General features: G+C 36.3%; 1 protein-coding gene across 1 annotated transcript in view; it reads right to left on the minus strand.

Moving 5' to 3' along the window:
* The window catches only part of LOC139123185 (uncharacterized), a 65,776-nt gene extending 42,653 nt beyond the window's left edge, over positions 1 to 23,123 (minus strand). The window contains exons 1-3 of the mRNA XM_070689282.1: positions 22,848 to 23,123; positions 6,051 to 6,192; positions 5,360 to 5,479 (exon numbers count right to left, since the gene is read on the minus strand). Of these exons, the coding sequence (XP_070545383.1) occupies positions 5,360 to 5,479; positions 6,051 to 6,192; positions 22,848 to 23,057 (472 nt within the window). The 5' untranslated portion in view covers positions 23,058 to 23,123. The remainder of the gene's footprint in view (positions 1 to 5,359; positions 5,480 to 6,050; positions 6,193 to 22,847) is intronic.
* Between the last annotated feature and the right edge of the window lie 1,095 nt (positions 23,124 to 24,218).

Below are 24,218 nucleotides of genomic sequence, written 5' to 3' on the forward strand. Positions count from 1 at the left end.
TTTAAGTAACTCCTGAATTTTAAAAGATTCAAGAATTTTGAACATAATTTTATCAGATAATCCTGAAATTGAATTCTAAGTTTCAAAATTTTAAGAAACTGATAAAATCGAAGAAGCCTTTAGCAAACAATGTCCGAGTGCACAAATCAAGAGGAATTGTGTGTAGCCTCACTGTGTATAGTTCCTTTATTCTTTGGAAATTAGCAGTTTTTTCGCAACTCACAATATCTTAGGTCTTACTTTAGGATACTACTTTAATGATAAACCCAGCTGGAGCACATAACAGCTCTTTAAAAGGGTGTGTGTGGCCTTTGGCCTCCCACTTTAAGTATACTGACATTTTTAGTGAGTTTCATATCGTTATAGTACACATATGCTCTTTTAGTTACCCTAGTCTATAAGGGTGCATTTATATCCATAATCAACCATCGACAAATTCGCAGATATACTAGTTTTGTATACAAAATATGCACTTTCAACTAGCCCTCTCTTGTCAAGTTCAAGGACATTTAAAATTAGCTCTGTATGGTAGCTAACGCTATTGTTACATATTACCTCAATAAAATGTCCATTACTCTAACTTTTGACGATTTTCGATATTTTTATTCGTACGGTAAACCATAGTTTCCCGTTCTACTCTTCAAAGCATGTTGACTATTTAGCTTTTCAACATGGCGTATATAGGTGTAAAATGCATTGTTATTGTTTACATTTGAATCATATTGCAGACCAGAATTCACTTGTTAACAATGACAATGCACTCTATACATACATACACTGAGTTGACAAGCTAAATTCTTTTACCATTGATTACAGATATTTTTAATAACTCATTACAGTCTGGCTTTGTACCATCCGATTTAAAAGATGCAGTCGTAAAACCTCTTTTGAAGAAACCTTCACTAGATCATAACACTCTTAAGAATTATCGCCCGATTTCAAATCTCCCATTCCTATCAAAGGTTCTCGAACGAATTGTCGCTCGTTGACTTAAAGCTCATATTGTCTCAAATTCTTTAGATGAACCCTTACAATCGGCTTAAAAACAAGGCCACTCTCCTGAAACAGCTCTATTAAAGGTCACTAACGCTATTTTATGTGCACTTGATTCTAAGCAGGATGTATTTTTAGTTATGTTAGATCTTTCTGCCGCCTTTTATACGGTTAATCATGAAATTTTGTTAGAGCGTTTGCACCATCGTTTCGGTGTCTCTGATAATGCTTTGATGTGGTTTAAGTCATATCTCTCTGATCGAAGACAAGCGGTAATCATAAATTCTACCCAGTCGCCCTATTATCCTCTGGAAACAGGTGTACCGCAAGGGTCAGTCCTTAGCCCAATTTTATTTAATGTTTACACATCCCCCCCCTAGGCGACGTAGTTGCTCGTCATGGTTGTAAATATCATTTTATGCCGATGACTCAAATCTGTACATGTCTTTTCGACTTGAAAATTACCATGTCACTTTAAGTAATCTTGAATCCTGAGTCTCAGATGTCATAGCCTGGATGTCGTCAAATTTTCTACGCCTTAATGATGATAAAACAGAATTGTAATTTTCTCTAAGAATTTTGACTTTTATTCAAGTCTTGAGCGAAGTCTTCGTATAGGTGATGCGCTGATTTCAACCCAATGTCAAGCAAAGAGCCTTGGCGTCATTCTTGATTCCGGTCTCACTATGAAATATCATGTTAGTCATATTTGTCGTTCTTCCATGTTCCATATTCGCCGCATTGCCCTCATTCGTAAGTACCTATCCAGATCTGCCACTGAACAACTTATCCATTCGCTTGTCTCCTCACGTATAGATTCTTGTAATTCTTTGCTGTATGGCTTACCACTGTATTTGATTAATCGCATTCAGCATGTTCAAAATGTAGCAGCCAGAGTTATAACTCGGTCAAAGCGTTCTGATCATATTACACCATTTCTGCAGGAACTTCATTGGCTACCTGTACACCAGCGTATCATTTACAAGATTTTAATTATTACTTTTAAATGTTTATATGGTGCTGGTCCACAATATCTGCAGCCCCAATTTTATGGAACGAGCTTCCAGTGAACATTCGTTCTTGTAATAATTTTATTACTTTTAAACGTACGCTTAAGACACACCTTTTTAAGTTGGCTTTCTCTATTGATTAGTCTTTATTATGATTTTGCTCGTTTTTAACTTTCTCGACCAATTATATTTTTATTGGTTATCAATTTTCTTATTGTAATGTATCTTTTAGCGGCAGAGATCACTTTTTCTGTGGAGCTTGTCGCTTTACAAATAAATTATTGTTACTATTATTATTATTATTATTATTATTACAAGTTTAGGGGCTATAAGTATTATATAGAAATCTAATAACAGTTCATTGAAGTTGTGGATATTCTGAAAAAGAGGTGTTGTTTATTTTAATTTTGTCAATAGGGGTGACTTCTAATTGTCGTTCCTTTTGACATCACTACCCTTATGAAACGATGGCCAATAAAAACGCATTCTCGTTCGTGCAGTTTGATAATAATGTATCAATCACAATGACACAGAAATTATGCCTCCTCCCGGCAAAAGGGCCATGGCCAATTTTTAGCCCTGCTACAGTATGTCTAAGTGCTGAAAGGCCATGTTGCTGTCAGGTTGTCATGGCGACCTTTAAAATTTGCATACTATTCTGAGTGTGAAACGGGTTGTTAATGGTTCACAAAACTTTTGAGTCCCACTGTCGTCCGTTATACCTGTTTCCTTGGGTATTAAAGGTGTGCAAGTATACACATCAAAAGACTAGAAAATTTACTTCATGGGCAGAATCTCGTAAAATAGCCTTTTCTTGTCTGGTTAACGAAAAAAGATACCCCTGATCTAAAATATGCATGGTTTTAAATAAAAAAACCTGTGGTTACCTAAATGGTTACCATGGCAACATGAAACAAAAATGAACATGGAGTTCATGCTGTGATAAATACATTTAGGAGAGCATTTGCATAGTAACTGGGATTACTTTCAATTGAATTTGGAAAAACTTTGAAATTTTAAAACGCAAATAGGTTACTATGGAAACACAGGGCAGAAAAAATGGATATCATGTTTTGTCTTTCTAACCCGAAATAACCCTTTGGTATAATATTTCTGTTGATAACTGGATTTTTACACTGGATATTTGGTCTTTCTTACCCAAAATATCCCTTTGATATAACATATTCTGTTGGTTACTGGATTTAAGGTCGAATCTCTGAAAAACTGGTAATTTTTACTCCTGAATAGTTACCATGGAAACATCTCACATTAAATGAGTATGATTTCTTTGGTGTGCTAACAAGAAAAACCCTTATTATCATTTTTTTTACATCAATCAATACTTCTCTAATAGAAATTTGGGAAAAAGTAACATTTTCCATCCCAAAATAGTTACCATGACAACTCGAAACATTAAGATAAGTCTGGTTTATATGTTCTCTGATCCGAACTCCCCCACTAGGTAATTTTCATATTAATCAAAGTAACTTTTCATGGGATATTAAAAAACTGAAATTTTCAACCCCTAAAATGGTTACTATGGAAACATGGGGCAGTGAAATCGATATCATATTTGGTCTTTCCGACCCAAAATACCCTTATGGTGAAATTTTCACAGAAATTGAACATATTATTATTCGCGTTATTATTTCTATATAATACTTATATTAATTATTAAATACTGTATATCCGAAACATGCATTTGGGAATAGAAATAAGTTTTTTACTATAACTCAAACGGGATTCGAACCCCCACACACTTCACGGCAACATCGCCTAGCTGCTAGGCCTCAGACAAAACCAGTCGGCCACAATCAAACTTGTCCGAAATGAAAATTGTGAAAAAAAATATCAAAAGTTAGAGTTACTGGCTCTTTTAAATCCAACTTGCGATGTATATGAGTGTATATAAATTTTCTACACACCGCAAGTCATAAAATAAAGTAAAATGAAGATACGAATAGATCATTTAAAATCGTAATTCCATGTGAATCTACGCGTTTTGCAGATAGATTTATATGTGTCTACAAGAGGCTCTGGTAATTCTACAGCTGAGAGATATACCTACCATGCTTGTGATATCGTCTGTTCAACTATTGAAACGATGATAATGATGACGATGATTACTAATTTTCCACACCTCATCAGTAATATTCCACTCTCACCAGCTTATGGGGTATACATTTTCCAGCTTATTCGACATGCAAGAGCATGCAGTTCATATGGTGATTTTGTAGAGAAACATGGCCATCTCTCTTACAAACTTTAAATCCAGGTTACACCAGAGCAAGACTTGTCTCAAACGCTTTTTAGGCAGGTATTTCAAGCTGGTAGATAAATACAGTATCTCTCTTCGACAAATGATCGCTGATGGCATCAGTGATATTGGGCCTTAGTTAGTGACCACTATCTATCTGACTTACAGATTGATATATGGTGGGTGCCACATGTTGGGTAGGATGCGCTTACTATTTTCGAAACACCTGACATCACTTCTTGGTCTTTTGGCCAGAGGTCCATATATCTTCCTTTCATGAATTTGACGTAGTTTGTGTACCGTCTATTTCCTGTCTCTTTTGTGCTGTTTTGTGTCTATGTTCACAACTATTTTCTTACGAATTCTGACCTAGTGTTATAGGATTATGGATTGGTATGATTGCGATTATTTTTTTTTCGACAATAATGACAAAACAACGATTACAACTCTTATGGTGATAAGGTTGGTGAAAATTCGAAGAATACAATCCTAATTGTAGGAGTAATGAAACGAAAACATGTGCAGAAAGTTGGTATTGTATTTGGGTAGTAAAAAATGAATAATTGAATAAATAAATATGTTTTGGAAAGGAAGGAGGCAAAGAACCACTGATTTCACGTTAGCAAACTGCCTTTGCAATAACTAGTTTTCTTCATTACTTTTGCTGCTACAACACCTCGCTCAACCAATCATGACCCTCCCTTAACAGTAGTAGAAAACAAATATGAACCCGCTTATTAACATCAAGTCCCTGATTTAATTACGGTGCCTTAGTTTTCACGTGAAGAAGAAAGTTCAATGTAGAACGCTTTTTTTGCTGAATTTAACGAAGCGGCAAAGCCAAGTGGTATACTTTACAATGAAACATACACGTAAAGAACTCTAAATTAATATGTAACAAAACACTCTTAGCTTCCGTCTTTGGTACTATCCTATCAACGTTATATATTTTATGTTTCATGACAAATTGTGATCTTTTTTCGATCAAGGTAGGAGTCAACACTCCCTAAATGTCAATATTGCAACAGTTTCACAAAGACCCGAATGCCTGCTTTAAACATTAAAAAATCATTTATGAGATCATCTTTTGAATACTTACCATAGTCGCACCCATCTTCATCACTCATGTCTTTGCAGTGGTTAATACCATCACATACAAGGTATTGCTTAATACAAAGTTTACCAGTTTTACATGCGAAGTCACTTCTTAGGCAGGGAGCTAGAAGAAAGATGAACCGATTTTACCTTTTAAAGTAATTCCTTTCGCAGTAATTCAATTTTGTCAAAGATTTCTAATGACTGAAATGTCTTTAAAATGTGTACTTTTTAACTTATCAGCGTAATGCGTTTTGCAGAAACGTTCGTTGAAATATGATTTTTGATACTCGTGACACCTTGAAAAAAGTCAAAGACTCTTCTGTTATATAAAATATCGATTTCAAAGAAAATACATATCTATTATTAAATTTCTTTCCTTTTCACTATTTTAAAGTTAGATCGTTGTCATTGCTTTGATACATTACCAAAACTGCTTGTTGGCTCATTTTTCATAAAATGAGTGTTGAAGTGGAAATATTGAATTTGGCGCTTTCTCCTTCATGGAATCATGTATCTGTTTCAAATGCGTTGGATGTTTTTCATAAGATTGGTCTTGACAGACATCAAGCAAAAAATATTAAAATCACGGAGAAAATCGAGAGACTTAAATGGGAGTTTTCCATGGTGGAAATATACTAAACATATACGGTTATCCAAAGAACTGTAAAACAGGGGCACAGAAGGGTACATACCATAATACGGAAGTACGAAATCTTCATCAACTACACGTATCCTTTGATGTTCCGACTTCAGGATCTCTGTTTTCCGAATTTTATTTGTGTTGCAGACAGTTACCGTCGGAAATGACAGCTTTGGTACAGTAACAAGATCAAACTTGGGTAAGGAAAAACAGAAAAAAATTATTAATTATATCATTAATTAATTAAAGGGATATAGTCGTCGGAACTGCGCTCAAAGGTCGTATGGGACCCATACGACCCATGGCAACAATGTATCAAAGGCACAATGGTGATTGATGACAGTTAAAACATGTCTGTCATAATCTATCATCGTATAATTTAAATGTTGCAGCTATGATGATGAGGTGCATCTTGATATCGTGCACGAAATACATTGTTTGTAAACAAGAAACTCGCACACGCGCAGTTCCGACGACTATATCCCTTTAAACTGAAAACGCACATGTTCTTCAGAGCATACATTGTGGTTTAGCCGTTGAGCGTCAAATAGCAAAACATTGTTTTGGGATTTTGGCGTTATATATTTTTTGCTGATTGATTGATTGATTGATTGATTGATTGATTGATTGATCGATTGATTGATTAAGTAAGTAAATAAGTATCAATAAGTGAATAACAAATAAGTGAGATAAAAATTGCAATCAACTGAGAAAGTAAAGAAGTTAGGCACTCACGGTTTTTAATATTTTTCTCAATATAATTATCACAATAATAATAATAATAATAATAACAAGGCAGTATTGCTGAAGGCAATGAGTACTTTGGCCGTGATAGAGTAATTTTGAGGACAATATATACTACTATTCAAATATGGTCTTGAATTTCCTCCTGTCAATTAGGCATTTGATTAACTGGTTATTAAACGAAGCAATGGCATGACAACAGCAAAATATGTCTAGCAATTTTTGTGGAGTTTGAGGCAGGGGTTCTTTATTTATCGTGGAAATTGCTTAAACTCCTTATTTATTCAAATTACAGCAACTTTTTTTTGTTCTCGATGGTAGATGTCTAATATTAAGATGGGCATATTTAGATTCCTACCCTATAGTTATCCCTCTATACCAAAAATCGGACATCCAGCTCTAATGGCTTGCTCAGAATTACACATGCGCATAATTAATGAGTACAATATGTGGTGTCATAAGGTGTCCCATCATACCAAATATGAAGGGTGTAGCACTTGTGGTTACTGAGTTGTGGACAAATATATATATTTGAGGTCAAAGGTCATTGAGGTCACGTGACATTTTGTCAAAATAATTGTATTGCTAAGTTATTCCTATACACCAAAAATCAGACCTCTAGCTCTATTGGCTCGCTCAAAATTAGATATGCGCATAATTAATGAGATACAATATGTGTTGTAATAAGGTGTCTTATCATACCAAATATGAAGGATGTAGCACTTGTGGTTACTGAGTTGTGGACAAATACATATATATTTGAGTTCAACGTGATAGAGGTCACGTCACATTTTGTCATAATAATTGCATTGCTAAGTTATTCCTATATACCAAAAATCAGACCTCTAGCTCTATTGGCTCGCTCAAAATTGGATATGCGCATAATTAATGAGGTACAATATATGGTGTCATAAGGTGTCCTATCATACCAAATATGAAGGGTGTAGCACTTGTGGTTACTGAGTTGTGGACAAATATGTATATTTGAGGTCAAAGGTCATTGAGGTCAAGTGACGTTTTGTCAAACAAATCATATCCCTATATACCAAAAATCAGACCTCTAGCTCTATTGGCTCGCTAAAAATTAGATATGCGCATAATTAATGAGGTACAATATGTGGCGTCATAAGGTGTCCCATCACACCAAATATGAAAGGTTTAGCACTTGTGGTTACTGAGTTATGGACAATAATGTATATTTGAGGTCAAAGGTCACCAAGGTCACATGATATTTTGTCAAAGAGGTCTGAGATATCTGCATGAACCGATGGACTCACTGATGGACTCACGGACGGATATGACCAATCTATAAGCCCCCTGGACTTTATCCGTGGGGACAAAAAACTGTTTTACTGCATCCTTTAGGCAATATGAATACGATGAGAAACTAAATTTGTATTTTTCTTGGCCTTATACATGGGAGTCTATGGAGAACTGCCTTATACATGGGAGTCTATGGAGGTGTAAACTAAAAAGTCCTCTAACACGGCCAAATTCGATCGCATTGTGAAACAAATCGACGTGCATCTGTATGGGGTCGGGTACTATTCTTGTGCAAAGTTTGAAAGAAATTGACCAGGGCATGTCTGAGATATCTGCGTGAACGGGACGGACGGACGGACTGACATGACCAAACCTATAACTCCCCCAGGACTTCGTCCGTGGGCACTAAAAACAACGCAACAGTTATTACACTGCACAGCTACACCGGCGGTAGGTTCATATCCAGAGCCCCGTACGGTCTGCCGCCGTCGCTTGAAAACAATCTCATAAACCTGGCAACTGTGTATGGGCAGCTGGATGCTTGACTTCCCGGAGAAGGCGAGCTGTCACGTTCAAGCTCAGGATTATTTGTCGATCAAATTTCAGTAAATTTACCTAATACCTAGATGAAATTTTGTCTATAGGCTGAAATTTCGCCGAAGTTTGACAAAATTGCATAGATTTTTCAGGTTCATATCCGACATTTTTGAGTTTAGAGTGCAGACAGAAATAAGTTTCGAGGCAACATGGCTGCGACCCATGTTGACCTTAGCCCTGCGTACGATACTATGTGCTACAGCTAACACACAGCATCGTACGCAGGGCTAGCGAGAGAGTTGCCGACATCGACGGTTATTTACGAGAAGTGAATAAAAGACTGTCATTTTTGGAAGCGATCGAGTAGCTGAGGTAGGCTGGGATACGACTTGGGCCCAAGAACGCTGAATTTTGGCAGTAATTTGGCTTTTTACGTCAAGTCCCAAAATGGATTTGAAGTCACCGACCCTACGTACGCGTACGGGTCTTTGCAGGGCTGTGGTGAGCGGGGCGATTAGCTGTAGCGGAACACACAGCATCGTACGCAGGGCTAGTTGACCCCAAGTGAAAATGTGTTCCCGATCAAATCTTCCTATATTTTTTTAAGAATTTTCGACAAAATCATTGCTTCTTAAATCTTTTGTAAAATATAAAATACTAAAATAAAAATACGATGTGCCATGTCTCCAGATTTCTAAAATATCGTTCGTTGACCCTTCGGCGGAATATTCATTTCGCAAACTTGTGACGCAGTTGAAATTCAATACTGACCGCCAAATAATCTTAATGAGACGAGATCATTCTAGACATCCTCCAAATTATCCAACCATTCGCGTTAGAGTTCAGGTCGCTTAGAGTATCATAACATTCTTCGGCCTTCGTTTAGATCGACCCTAATCTCTCCCATTTAGAAAATAAATACACAAGCTACCTTGACAAAACTTCGTGCACCATCCAGGACCAAACGCACTACAAATCTGTCTTGACGTCATCATCTCCTTACATGGTAATCGGAATACCGTATTTTTTAGCAAAGGAGACACAGAATACGTCGGAGTATTCAGTTTCAAACGTATTACATTGTGTGATGTTGTCCAAAAAAGGTAATGTTACTGCAGTGGTATAAATTACAAAAACACAAAAGTTCAAATCAGTTTATTTTGGACTGGCTTTACCCAACATTTCATATTGTTTCTTATGCCAGATTTGACCACGTGCTTACTGGCGACCCCTTTACATGCAAATTTTGTGTCAAATGGTGTGTTCTCCTGGAAAAAACAAACGTACGATTTCTATATGAAGGAGGCGAAATTTGCCCTCAAAACTCGAAACCACCCCTTTATGGGGTGTACCTAGCTATTTTGAACGAGCTTCTCGAATCTGCAGCTCTATTTCGAAATGATGGTCTGGTTTTCTCAGCTCAAGGATAAGTGTTCTCCATCGCTGTGGGCATTACTATTCTCAACTGGGGGTGCAGTTTCCAGTCGTAATGTTTTTCATTGTGTCCGGGATATAAAACCTTTCCTTTTTACACTTTTGCTTTGATTAACACTGGTCCACATCTTGTCAGCGATTAAACATGTTTCAAGTTTAAATGTTAAATTCTGGTCTCGAGCCCTCTTGTTCGACCAAACTGAAATTACCCCTCCCACTTTGGCTCGTCCAGTGGGTGTAGCAAGGGTCGTGCCATCGCCTAGGAAACGGAGGGTGCATTAATTGTTGCATTTCGATGCACATTTTGATTATATTCAGAAGATTTTGTGGCAAAAACTCAGATGGAGAAGCATTAATATTCACATCTCACTTATTCAAGACTGGCTGAGAGCAGCACTTCCATTCAGTTAACATCATTACGCCATTTATTATGCCAAGAAAGATGAAGCCAAGACTTTTGCCCTCCCTGGTCTCAGCCAGAAATGGTTATACCTTATGTATATATATATATATATATATATATATATATATATATATATATATATATATATATATATATATATATATATATATATACACACAGACAGACACAGACGGACAGACAGACAGGCAGACACACACACACACACACATATATATATATATATATATATATGTATATATATGTGTGTGTGTCTGTGTGTCTGTGTCTGTGTCTGTGTCTGTGTATCTGTCTGTGTCTGTCTGTCTGTCTGTGTGTCTGTGTCTGTGTCTGTGTTTTGGTAATTTATGTCAAAGCACTTTGCTTGAACTTGAAGGTGAAAAGTGCATGAAAGTGCATGTGTGTACAAGAAATTTGATTTTTGGATTTTGTCGAAAATAGTGATTCACTATACATGGTAGCCCATAAGAAAACTCAGAACAATTTTTTTTCAATATAAAACTAGCAATATTTATCGATCTTTAGACGTTTCTATAATTGATATAAATGTTCTTAATTGGAATTGGATGGATACAAGTGTATAAATGTACAATAAAGTTGATTTTGGAATTTCACCGAAAGTGTGGATTCACTTTCCATGGGACTCTATGAGAAAACTATGTCTATTTTTTCAATATAAAGCTAGCAATATATGTGTATTTATAGATGCTCGATAATTGGTATAATGTACTTGATTGAAATAGGGCGGTTACAAGTGCATGTGTGTACAAGAAATTTGATTTTGTCATTTCACTGTGAATCCGGATCCGCTATGCATAGGAAGCAATTAGAAAAGTATGAGTAATATTTTCTACAGTACTTTACTATTTAAATCTGTGCATGTGTAGACGCTTGATAATTGACATAAACATACTTGATTAGAATGGGCTGGTCACGCATATGTGCACAAAAAATTTGATTTTGTAATTTCATTGAAAATCATAGACGGACGATCATGGTAGTCGATGAGAGTAGTCTATGGTAGTCTATGAGAGACATGAACAATTTTTTTAATATAAAACTGGCAATGTTTGTGCATTTATGGACGTTGGATAATTGATATGAATGTAGTTAATTAGAATAGGATGGTTACAAGTGCATATGTGTACAAGAAATTTGATTTTGGAATTTTACTGCAAATGTTGATTCCACCATATATGGCAGTGCATAAGAAAGCTACAAATCTTTTGTTTTACAATTATACTAAACTAAGTAAATCTGTGCTTTTGTAAGAGTACAGCTGCATTATTATTGATAACTATTGAATTCAAGTCTGACCTTGAATTCATTTGTCGACAATAACAGTAGTCATTACATGTGTATGGGCTTTGTTGATAAGCAGAATACAGGGCATACTAACATACTGTAAGAAGCTGGACATGAAACTACATTTGATACTCGGAACAAGAAAACTAAAAGTATGACCAAAGTGTGTAGCAAATGTTCCTTTTGTCTTTAATTGTAATATAGCAAAGGCAGCCCCCTTCCGTGGGTAGGCTACGGCTATCGTTTCCTATCCACCTGCCCGGACCATAGACGTTTGGCAGGCGAAGATGGCCTCTTCATAATAATAACACTTGCAATGATCAGTATTATTGTGGCTACAACGCTGAAGTTCCCTGTCTCCGCGGGTAGGCCACATCAACTCGCAGATAACTCTATGATTGCAGTGACAATATCCAGCGCGTGGTATACCTTTAAACTTCTGTCACTTGACGAATACTGTTATATTGTTGATTTTCAACACTATCCACAGTGCTGCAGTCTCCAGGCTACAGCTGATGCTTTCACCAGTCGTATAATGTTGGCTCGGGCTGATCGAGAATCGCGAATTTTTATAGCAATGCTACATCGTCGCTTGTTGGATGACTTTACGTTTTAGCTGCTACGATGTTTTTCTCTACATTATGCGCTGAAAGAAATTTATTTCATTTATTTATTTATTCGATTGAACTTACATTTAGGTGTGGCTGTAAGGTCACAGTTTTATCGCCAGGTAAGATGTACATGTCCATTATTAAACATTGAGCTGTAGGCAGGGGACGCGATCATTCTTTACTGAACTCGACGGTGGCCAGGTCTCGTGCATCGCATACTGCGTGCTTCACTGCTTGCGGACCGTAGGGATTGGGTCCGTCGAGATCTGGTCCAAGTAAGGGTAAAAGTTGTAGCTTTCACAAATAAAAAAAACGTTAAAAATGCCTTCCATTGTCTACATTTATCGCATCATTCAAAACCTTCGTCATGTTCTGCACGAACGACTATCGTTTAAAACGGTTTCCATTGCGATGAATTGGACATGGTCTGTTCGTATAGGAGAAAGAATAGATAGATAACAATATTTATAGAGCGCCTAGTTGTCATCAGGGATGCTCTGGAGCTGAACAGAAAATAATTACAATAATCTCTCTTAAATAGGTAGATTTTGAGTTTAGACTTAAAACTATCCACAGTTGGAGCACGGGAAACTTTGTCTCGAAGTTGGTTCCATAGAAGAGGAGCAGTGTACATGAAAAAATAAAGACCTGTCTCCATATCATTTAAGCTTTGTTCTCGGGACTTTCAGTTTCAGTTTACAACTACAGCGAAGAGATCTACATGGCTTATGATGTTCAATAAGTTCTGTGATGTATTATGGGGCTAATTCATTGATGGCTTTATACGTCAGAAGCAAGACTTTGAATTGGATTCTGTACATAACTGAGAGCCAATAAATCGTTTCAGAGTGTGTGTGTGATGTGATCAAATTTCCTGGAGCGAGTAACAAGACGAGCGGCACAATTTTGGGCTCTTTGTAAAAGTCTGAGTTATGAATATCGTATTCAAAGAATCCCGGTTCATGACGTCGAACAGTAATGCAAACTTTATATTCGTCATGTTCTACAACACAACGGTGGCGATTGAGGCCAGTTCATATGATACTTGTCCGTATTTTAGTGGTAATGCCGTTCAGAGCTGTAGCATAATGGGGCAAGGGGGCAGCTGTCCCCCCACCCCCCGAATTTTCCATACAGTCAATATTTCAGTATTTTAGTAGCAAAGCATTCATTAATTGATGATTTGTATTCAATCCAGCACATACATGTACAATAGCATGGTAACATACATAATTCATACCGGCTTGGACGTCGCCCAGGTTAATAAGGTACCGACCAGCTACACAGGACACAGTAGCTCTAAAACCGTGTGTCCCTCGGATAATCCTTCGGGATGTTACTAAGACCTCATACGTGCATTCAGAGGGCAATTTGTATCACAGAATTGGAGAATGCTATCAGACAATTAAACCATGCAAGTTGCTACTGACTGACTGATTAAAATCATCTCCAGTTCGTGATTTTACAGGTTACATCACTAAATATGGCATTAAAAACTGCAAAATTTGCAGTATGCTCATCAGTGCAGAACAGTTCAGTAGTAGTTTGACAGGGAAAGCCTATACTACTACAGAAATTTGCAAGAAACTTGCGAGAAATGGACACTTTCTCGCTTTATTGCGAGAAGTAAGAATACATACCTTCATACATACATACTTTCTCGCTATCAAGCTGCGAGAACTATGTTTTCTCGCTCTGCATCTGCGAGAAATTGAATTCACGCAATCAGCCAGTGGGAAATTACTTTTTCTACTATGAAAGACGTGGTTTGCTTTTGTGAAATGCTTACACAGAGGAGTTCAATTTCTCGCAGATTGATTGCGAGAATTCTGTTTCTCGCACATACAGAGCGAGAAAACACAGTTCTCGCCAGCTGATTGAATTCTCGCGAAATGATTGCGAGAAAGTATGTATTCTCGCTAACTTCTTGCAGAAAAGACAAGAGACGAGAAAGTGTCCATTTCCCGCAAATTTCTGTACTAGTGCTATTCTACCAGATGTCTGGAACCTCTGGATTGCACTTCGAAAAAGGTAATTTATGAAATTGAGTGTTCTTTGTGTGGGCTCATTTATATTGGTGAAACAGGAAATAGCTTATGATCCAGAATGAACAGACATCGCTGTGGAGTGAATCGATCTTTGGACGTGCAACTTTATAAGATTTTAACCAAGATGATCACTCTACTTTGTCTAGTCGTGTTCGTATTCTTGAAAAAATATACCATCCAACCGACAGCCCAACACTTGGTTCACCATTCCGTATACAGAGAGAATACCACTGGATTAGTCAGTTAGGTACAGCAATGACTTATGGCTGTAATGACAAAATCAAAGATATAGGCAATCTCTCAAGTCCTGGTTGTTCAGAAGGGAATTTGATGGGCCTCTTTTAGTCTTGGACATGGGCGTTACCTAATACCATCGGCCTAAATTAAACACATCTATTTCTAAATGCCATGACAAATTTCATGAAATGCTTCCATTTTTACAGAAGCCTTTAATTCTCCACCACATGAAATTTCGTACCTCGTTATTTGCTCTTTCTATCAAGGACTTGATAAGAAGTTTGCATACCTATGCATGCATTGGGATTGTCTTTGACCGATCCAAACAAACTGACTGGTCAGTATTATTGCTGATATCCAATATACAGACTATAGAAGCCTGTTCGTGCTTAAACTATATGAAGATCGTCATTTCATACATCTTCCATTTACAAACAAAGGAATTGATGACATTAATATCAGCAATATACTTCACAACAAAAAGGTTACATCAACTATACCTGTATACTCTAAGAACTAGTCTGTACCTATTCTGTCATTTCGGTACACCAAGACTATCTGTAATAAAATATTCAATTACAATAAGGCATTGCGGCATGTAAAAATTGATGAATTCCTTCAAACACCAGCATCCTGTGACTGCTCTACGTCTCCCTTCAAATATACTCCAGTTGGCCATGTCATCACTGGTGACCTGAACTTGGTTGAACATCACCACATTCGTAAGATATTATCTTTTGGACCCAAGTTCAGAGAGCCTCGCAGGATCAACTGGAGCCATAATTTTAAGATCATTATGGACTCTGTTGAGGAATATGCCAGGAAACGGACTAAAGGGGAGAATGTAGAGCTAGACACACTGTCAGAATGGGTCAAATCTGTGAGTAAAATAGTCCGTGCCCGTATTTACAGACTTAATACACATATTTGCTGAACCCACAATTCTGTATTTAAAGATTCGGATGCTGTTAAGTGTCTGAATGATATCCATGACAAATATGTTGTCGTCCCTGCTGATAAAGCTGCCAATAACATTGGATTTGTCTGTAAGAAATTATTTTGAATGTCTTATGGCCGAACTTTGAGTAACTAAGACCTCAACCAACTCCACTTAAAAACAATTTATGTCCAACTTAACTGAAATTTTGGCAAACCATAAGTCATTCATGGATAATTTTAATATTTCAACGGAGGATGACCGCAATAAGTTGCCTAGCTTATACTGGATACCAAAACTTTACAAAACATCATACAAAGCTAGGTTTATCGCAGGGTCTTCAAAATGTTCAACAACAGAATTATCGAAGATGCTGACTTCTGTTCTTCGTACCGTTAAAAGGGGACTTCAGTTATACTGTGATGCTGTCTTTTCTAGGAGTAGTATAAATCAAACGGGGATATTGATAAATTCGAAATAACTCTTAGATAATTTGAAATCAAGATCTGTTTCAAACATAACATCTATTAAAACTTTCGATTTTCCATATTGTAAAGCACAATAACACATGATAAATTGAAAGTTCGCTTCAAAAACATCATCAACCAACCATATTTCTACAAAAACTGGTCACTGGTCACTGGTCACAAATATGTAGTATTAGGGTATAATGCTACATATTTCGTTAAAAATACTACCAACGCTAAAGTTTTTTATACCGAGAAAGCCATTATCAGTATATAGTATGCTAGATTTCCTCATCGACAACATGTTTGTTGAATTTGGAGGACGCATTTTTCGACAGTGTATAGGAATTTTTATCGGTATTAACTGTTCTCCCTTACTTTCTGACTTGTAATCAAACAGAAAAAGGTCCTTGTTGCTAGAACTTTCAACTCATTATTTAGATACATAGACGATGTTATTTCAATTAATAACTCTAAATTCGGTGACTATCTCGCTATGATTTATCCTCTGGAATTGGAGATTAAAGAAACTACAGAAACGGCCTCTTCTGCTTCATATCTGGATATTTTCCTTGAATTTGACTCTGATGGTCACCTTTCTACTAGGCTATATGACAAGAGAGATGATTTCAACTATAATATTATCAATTTCCCACATCTCATCAATAATATTCCACTCTCACCAGCTTAGGGACTGGTCAGTTTCTTCAGCCTGGGGGGGGGGGGGCGGTGGATTCATGGGGGGGGGTCACCTGTTTTGACTTTGGTGATAGGGGGGTCACCATGTTTTTGAAATGCCCAAAAGGGGGGGGGGTCAGTGTGTTTTTGAATTTTGACACAGGCTCATCATTGCCTAAAATGCTAGTGTCAGCCACAAATTTCATCATTCAGTTGTATTTTTCGGCGCGCCCTTTGGGCGCGTAACTTTAATAATCAGTCATATTATTCAGCACGCCCAACTTTAACATATCAAGCATACATACATTAGAGATATCAGTATGTTCAATATTTTTCAGCGTGCTCTTCAAGCTCATTACTTTAATATATCATACATCTTTCAGCATGCCCTTCAGGTGCGTGACTTTAATATACAAGACATATATATCAGAGATATCAGGATGTTTCATATTTTTTGGCGCGCCCTTCGGGCGCCATACTTTAATAAATCAGAGATATCTTGATGTTTGCTAAGTGAAAGTGTACCATTATGAAATCTGCATTTTATATGAAAAGGATGACAAATTCCTGATACTTTTCTGTTCTCTCTGTGAGAATTCAGTATGAGAAAGCAACATGCACAAATATTTCACAATATATATTTGATACAGTGACTTATTTTAGTGATAGAAAAATGACAAGATATCTTTCCTTCTCATTGATGCAATTATTTTCCTTTGTTTCATAGGTTTTCTGTAGAAAGATGCTTTTTATGAACAAAATAAACAGTTAAAAAAGGCAGTTTTTGTCATTATTAGCTGTGCTTTTATGGTTTCAATGTTACACAAGAAAAGGTCCTCTCAGACACTGTACACATCAGATTTGGCTAAAAAAGCTCTCTATGGCTCCTCAGTAGATTTAATTGGATGGTTGGCAAGTCTTAACACCCATCAAAGTTTTGATTCACTGCTTTTTTCTCTTTGATATTAATGATTGACATCCATTTCTGTACAACAGTTCAGGACATCTGGTTAAGCAGAGAAAGTGTGAAATACATTCACAGCTCATTCAAAATACAGCTCATTCAAAATGTACTGTATTTAACTTTTAAGATTGACACTTTGAAATTCCTATCTTACAACTGACATGTCAACAATTTCACTAAAACATAGAATGACTATTCAAAATATAAATATATGTAAAATGTAAAATATAATATATATATATATATATATATATATATATATATATATATATATATATATATATATATATATATATATATATATATATATATATATATATATATATATAATTTATGCCCATCTTTTGTTTTACCTTTGTCGCGCCCGGGAGGTCACCCTGTTTTAGAAATTTGGAATAGGGGGGTCACCCTGTTTTCAAAATTTGGAATAGGGGGGTCAGCCACTTTTTGACGTCGGCAAAAAATAATCCACCGGCCCCCCCCCCCCCCAGGCCGAAGAAACTGACCAGCTTATGGAGTATACATTTCCAAGCTTATTCGATATGCAAGAGCATGCAGTTCAAATGGTGATTTTGTAGAGATACATGGTCATCTCTCTTACAAACTTTAAATCCAGGTTACACCAGAATAAGACTTGTCTCTACATTCAAACGCTTCTTTGGCAGGTATCACAAGCTGGTACATAAATACAGCATCTCTTTTCGAGAAATGATCGCTGATGGCATCAGTGACACTGGACCTTAGTTGGTGACCACTACCTATTTGACTTACATATTAATATATGGCGGGTGACACATGTTGGGTAGGATGCGCTTACTATTTTCGAAACACCTGACATCACTTCTTGGCCTTTAAGCCAGAGGTCCATATATCTTCCTTTCATAAATTTGACTTTGGTGTGTGTACCTGTGCTTTACTGTGCTGTTCTGTGCTGTTTTGTGTCCATGTTTATAACTAGTGTATTACGAATTTTGACCTACTGTTATGAATTACGAATTGGTATGATTGCGATTATTATACAAGCGTACATTGACTTAGATACTGTGTAACTTAACTTTCGATTTTGCAATTTCAAAGTAACAAATCTCGAGTAAGTACGTGCGTCAGTGTCAATGCCGCACAAAAAGAGTGCAGTGGTGGCAGTCCGTTTCATTGCATTCCCGTTTTCGTGCGCATGGGAAGGCTGTGGTAAGGCGTGCCGGCTGCAGGTTCCAGCTATGCATAGGCGTTTCACAGTGTCAGTAAATTTCATTTGAATCGAGCATATCAGGTCACAAGTGTGTCCGAAATCAACATTCCCAAAAAACGACGTTGTATCCAGCAATCTATAGTTTTACTTTTGTCAACAAGCAGCTAAAATATTAACTCGTAATTTGGAACAGTTCTTCTGAAATATACGCAATACAAAATATATCCCAAACCCCGAGATATTTTCTCATAAAAAATTATAGAAAATATTAAGCCAAGTAGGTATTTAGAAATTCGACTTAAAAGTTTTTCGTGTACACTTATATTCACAATCTTTTGTTATCAATTGTTTGATGAGGGGTTATCCTTTGAACTTCTTCACGCAAAACATGCTAAAGCAACTCAGAAAATTAAAAATGGCGACGGACACCAAGATATCAAATCAGTCAGTTCAATCTACGATCATACAGCTAATATTGTTTTGAACATTGTTTTGAAATTTATTCATCATGAGTCCTAACCAGCACTGAAAAATATCATAATGAATACGTTTATAATCATGATAGCCGTAGACAAAAGATTCAAGATCAAAGTCATAGATGTGTGATTTTTATAAACTTTGGCCAAAAATATTGAATCCCCGTAAAAGCCCATTCCTTCGCATTCAAAAGTACAAGTAGCTCAAAAGCCTGCTTTCTGCTATTCTCAAAGGTATTGTCGCTGGACATGTAACAAATTCCTCCAAAATTACTATCCCCAGGGACACTTTGCTTTCTCGCCGAGATAATTAGAATGGTACTCTTGGGAGTGGTCCCACTCTTTAGTAGATTAGTAAACTAACAAGCGAATTGGCCTGTCTGGTCCGCAGTGTATCTTTACATAGACAAAGGGAGAGAATGTTGCCTTCGTAAACTTTGTGCAAGCGACATGTCCAAAATGCGGAAAAACCAGGAGAGCACTAAACTGTGCATTTAATTTGCAGAGGTCCAGAGGATTTCCTTTCGGAGCATTTGTTCGGCCACTAGAGCACGATTTGTGAGGAGTGGACACAGACAGTATTTAATTTTCATTCATATTTGGTACCCTAAGGGTTCTCAATGTTAGGCATACGAGCAGATCGAGAATAGAAGGTATAGACCCACCGGGATACCTTCTTCATTTTGTATTCAAAGCTTTGTCCCAACTTATACATTCATTAAGTGATTAATTTAGTTGTTCAATGTACCGTGCGTTACACATGATAGAAAATACTTTCAAAATTGCAATTCGTCATAATGATCCAGGAATGTGTCAATAAATTATTTTTCCAATCATGTTACCTTATTTACCTTTGGATGAGAGTTTCAACACTGAGTAAATGTTTTCTGGCTATTAATATTTGTTATGCCAAAAAACTATTGATAACCTTTTGAACAGTGAAAGAGAAAATGAAATTTGTCATCGATGAAGGCCGTAGGTTGTTTTTTATGACTTCATTTAAAAATGTATATGTGCCAAGAGATTATACTGAAATTCAAAGAACTGAAAATTTTGCAAAATTGGAGAACACATTATTAAGAGTAGCTATGCAAATTTTGGATAACACTGAACATTACCTATTATCTGATAGGCAAATGAGACACATTGTGGAGAGAAAATTCACACTCTTATTGTCAAGCTAGAGGTCAACCAATTATCAGTTCAATATGCAGAAATTATGATATTTGAAAGTAGCCAGTTCTCATCAATTGCTATGAATTCCCAATGGTACATTCTGGATGAATGGGTTTTTAGCAATAACCTTGGGTCGAGAAACGTCACACTGACATTACAGAAACTTGAAACTTCGTTTACGTCTCTGAGATATAATTTTAACTGGCGTGACCATTATTTTTCTGCTCTCCGTCAGTACAAACTCTTATTGACTGATAATGGTAACAAATCAATATCACCAAAACGGAACACAACCGTTCACTAAGGCTAATAAGCCGCAACGTTTGCACTTTCTTAATCGTTTATAAACTGAAAATAATTAGTTTATCAAAGGAAGGGTATACAAGTAAGATAAGTCACACATTGATACTTCAAGAAAAATTTTGATCAAGATATAGTGTAAATTAATATCCCACTCAAGAAATGACCGGCAAGAAAAATATACTCCAAAGAAAACCGATACATACTAATAACGACACACACAAACGATGTATTTGCTGTGTAAGCACAATATAATCCTCGTCGAAATAAAAGTCTTTTCTTTAATTGGAATAAAAGCATTAACGATTACCTCGACATATATATTGTTTGCTGTTTCTTATGTAATTTGTTTTGAAATTGCGAGAACTTAAAATTGAAAGAAATCCTTTCATTTTTGTTTGCCATGTTATTACGAGTAAATGGCAAGAGGTCATTTTCAAATAGGCGGTACCGCCAATACCTCCCGCGGTATACCTCTAACCCTGGAGGGATTGCAAGAGTGATAATTAGTTATCATTTCACCAAAAAAAACCCAAACAAAACCTGCAATTGTTGATCGTTAATTGTTAAGAAAACCAAGTAAATAAACATGGTAACAACGATTTCATTACAATTCTTAAATAATGTTGTATTGCAGTGAAAGGCTGGTATGTCGCTTAGTGGTAGACAAAGGACATCTAGGCCATCGTTTGGTGGCCATGTTATGGCGATGAGTTACAAAGAGACATTAGGGCATGTCATTATAATATATATGAGTATCGAAATGTCATCTGGGGAACTTCAAAGCACGGGGGGGGGGGCAAAGTTGTTCCACACTGGTTTTGTTAATATGAGAGAGAGAGAGAGAGAGAGAGAGAGAGAGAGAGAGAGAGAGAGAGAGAGAGAGAGAGAGAGAGAGAGGGCAGAGACAGAGATGCGGATGAACAAAGAAAACGTTGCTGATCTGTATGGAAAAGATACACCGTTCTTATTTAAAAGATGATGTTAAACAAATTAATTTAACATCACCTAGAGCAAAGGGAACCTAGCGGCGATTTAATTTGTTTCACTAAGATAAAATTGAAACATTTTTATTTATCTATGTGTTAAGTAATTCATTAATTAGTTAGTTAGCTAGTTAGTTAGCTAATTAGTTAGTTAGTTAGTTTTATGTGTCTTTATGTATTTATTTATTTACTTATTTATTTATTATTTCTGTTTTGTTATTGATGAAGTGCACTTACTGCAGTTGCAAGTAGTATGTAACAACAGTATTTTAACTTTCAGCTATCATGCAACCCGTTTATTAAGTAATGCAATAACATTGGAAATTCCTCATCCTTCTTGACTATAATTTATTGAAATTTCTTACAAGTGATATTTTTGTCTGATGATTTCATTATGAATTTTATACATTTTGTACGATGGTGATGCTGTTGAGGGTCGTAAGTGCAATGATATATATATATATATATATATATATATATATATATATATATATATATATATATATATATATATATATATATATATATATATATATATATTTTATATTTATATATTTATATATATATATATATATATATATATAAATATATATAATATATCATATATTACATATCTATATTTATATATATGTATTAAACACAAATAACTTCAACTAGAAAGTCATGATATCTGTTACTGATGTTTCATGCATCCTGAAAAAATATTCAACAATACACAATTATGACTTAGCAGTGTAAAAACCGTTTAAGAACTGCCTTTTTTCTTTGCGCTATATTTCAACCTGCTGCTCTCCTGACATCTAATCTAACATCGACTCACGCTGGAAAAGCAATTTTTCTATGCAGAAACTACGGATTGTCTTGTCATACAAATGTATGTTTTATTCTTAGCTATTACTAGAGAGATAAACATAAAACAAAATTATTCACTAGAGCAAAATATGATATATTATAGAATTGGAAATGTTAACGGGTCTATTGATATTAAATGTGAGATACATTATGTGCTTTGAACGAAAGTATTCTTATCATGAATTGCATTTATAAGCTCAGTAACTCAAACTCTGGTTACATACCTTTATATTGATTCCGTAATCTAAAAATTGCATTAACAATTCTGAGGACTGCCACACAAACAAGCTAAACCCCGTCAGAACGACAGCCGACCAGACAGTACGGCCTAAAGGTGATGTACTATTAGTGATGTTTGGTATACCATGGGCAGTGGTGTTCTTCGCGAAGTTTGAGATAATGTCACGTAAACTTCTCTTCTCCTTGCCGGCCATCTTTAACACATGAGAGCGCAAGGTCCATATCCGTGTAGACGATTGTCAGAAAACGTCGATGCGTAAGCATTTTGCCATTTTGTAATTAACATAATATCACGTGAACACATTTATACATACATACAGACGGAGCTAACAACATTCATCTTGCAATGTGCAACGGGTCGGAAGATGATATGATTGGTAAATTGTCATAACAACAATGGAATAGTCTGAAACTACCCCTTAGGGCTAATCTCTACCTATTTGACTTGCCGTGTGTAAATTATCAAATGAGAACAGTGAGTTTATCCAATCCTGTGGCCAAAAGCTTCAAATTGCTGCACACTAGTCCTGTACAATTTACCTTTGATCAGGTATCCGATGTGCCTGCTAAACCTAAAACATTCCCTTTTGTGTCCTTATAGAGCTTTTGAATAGTACAATAATGGCGAACTCACGACTTCTGCTTAAACTTTCCTCAATAGATCTTTCAACCATTCTCTTTCGAATTCCCTTTTGAGCTCGTCTTTGACAAAGGGGTAAGCCCTATCCCTGGTCAGCCAGCAAAAAGTTCGCTGGAGGTGTATTGGCAATTGGAACGCAGATGATGTAAGCGAGACAATAGACTCGGGTAGGGAAAGACAGAGCATTACACATGCGCCATCGACCTCTACGTGATCTCTTCTCTTTGGCACAGAAACGGAACTAGGTTTACTTTTATCCTAAGTTTCTATGAAAAAGATACGGCGGTGCGTTTTTATATGCTCTGTATTTCTAGATCACGAGATCTTACGACGTAAAAAACAGAAAAGTGGCACTTACTGGCTTCAATTTGTTGCATATCATAGTAACGGCTTGAAGTTGCCACTGCATACAGACATTTTTTTGTTAGAGTCCCGTTGTCTATAGTAGACACCGGGAGTAACAGAAAACAAAGCAAAACCGCATCGCCGCGTCAGTTCATCGATTTCAATAGACGTAATTGAGAAGCAATGAATAATTTATTGAATTCAGCCTTATTTTAAGATTTTCTACCATGCATTTCATATTACCGTTGTTTTTGTTTTAGGGTTTGATAGGAAGGCAAGACTCTGGTTTCATGTGGCAGATAAAACCATTTCATTTATTTACAGCGAAAACGGAGTCAGCGTGGACTCTCTGTTGTGTCGGGCAACAAAA

Source organism: Ptychodera flava, chromosome 22, assembly GCF_041260155.1.
Source record: "Ptychodera flava strain L36383 chromosome 22, AS_Pfla_20210202, whole genome shotgun sequence".
In the NCBI taxonomy this organism is placed as follows: domain Eukaryota; kingdom Metazoa; phylum Hemichordata; class Enteropneusta; family Ptychoderidae; genus Ptychodera; species Ptychodera flava.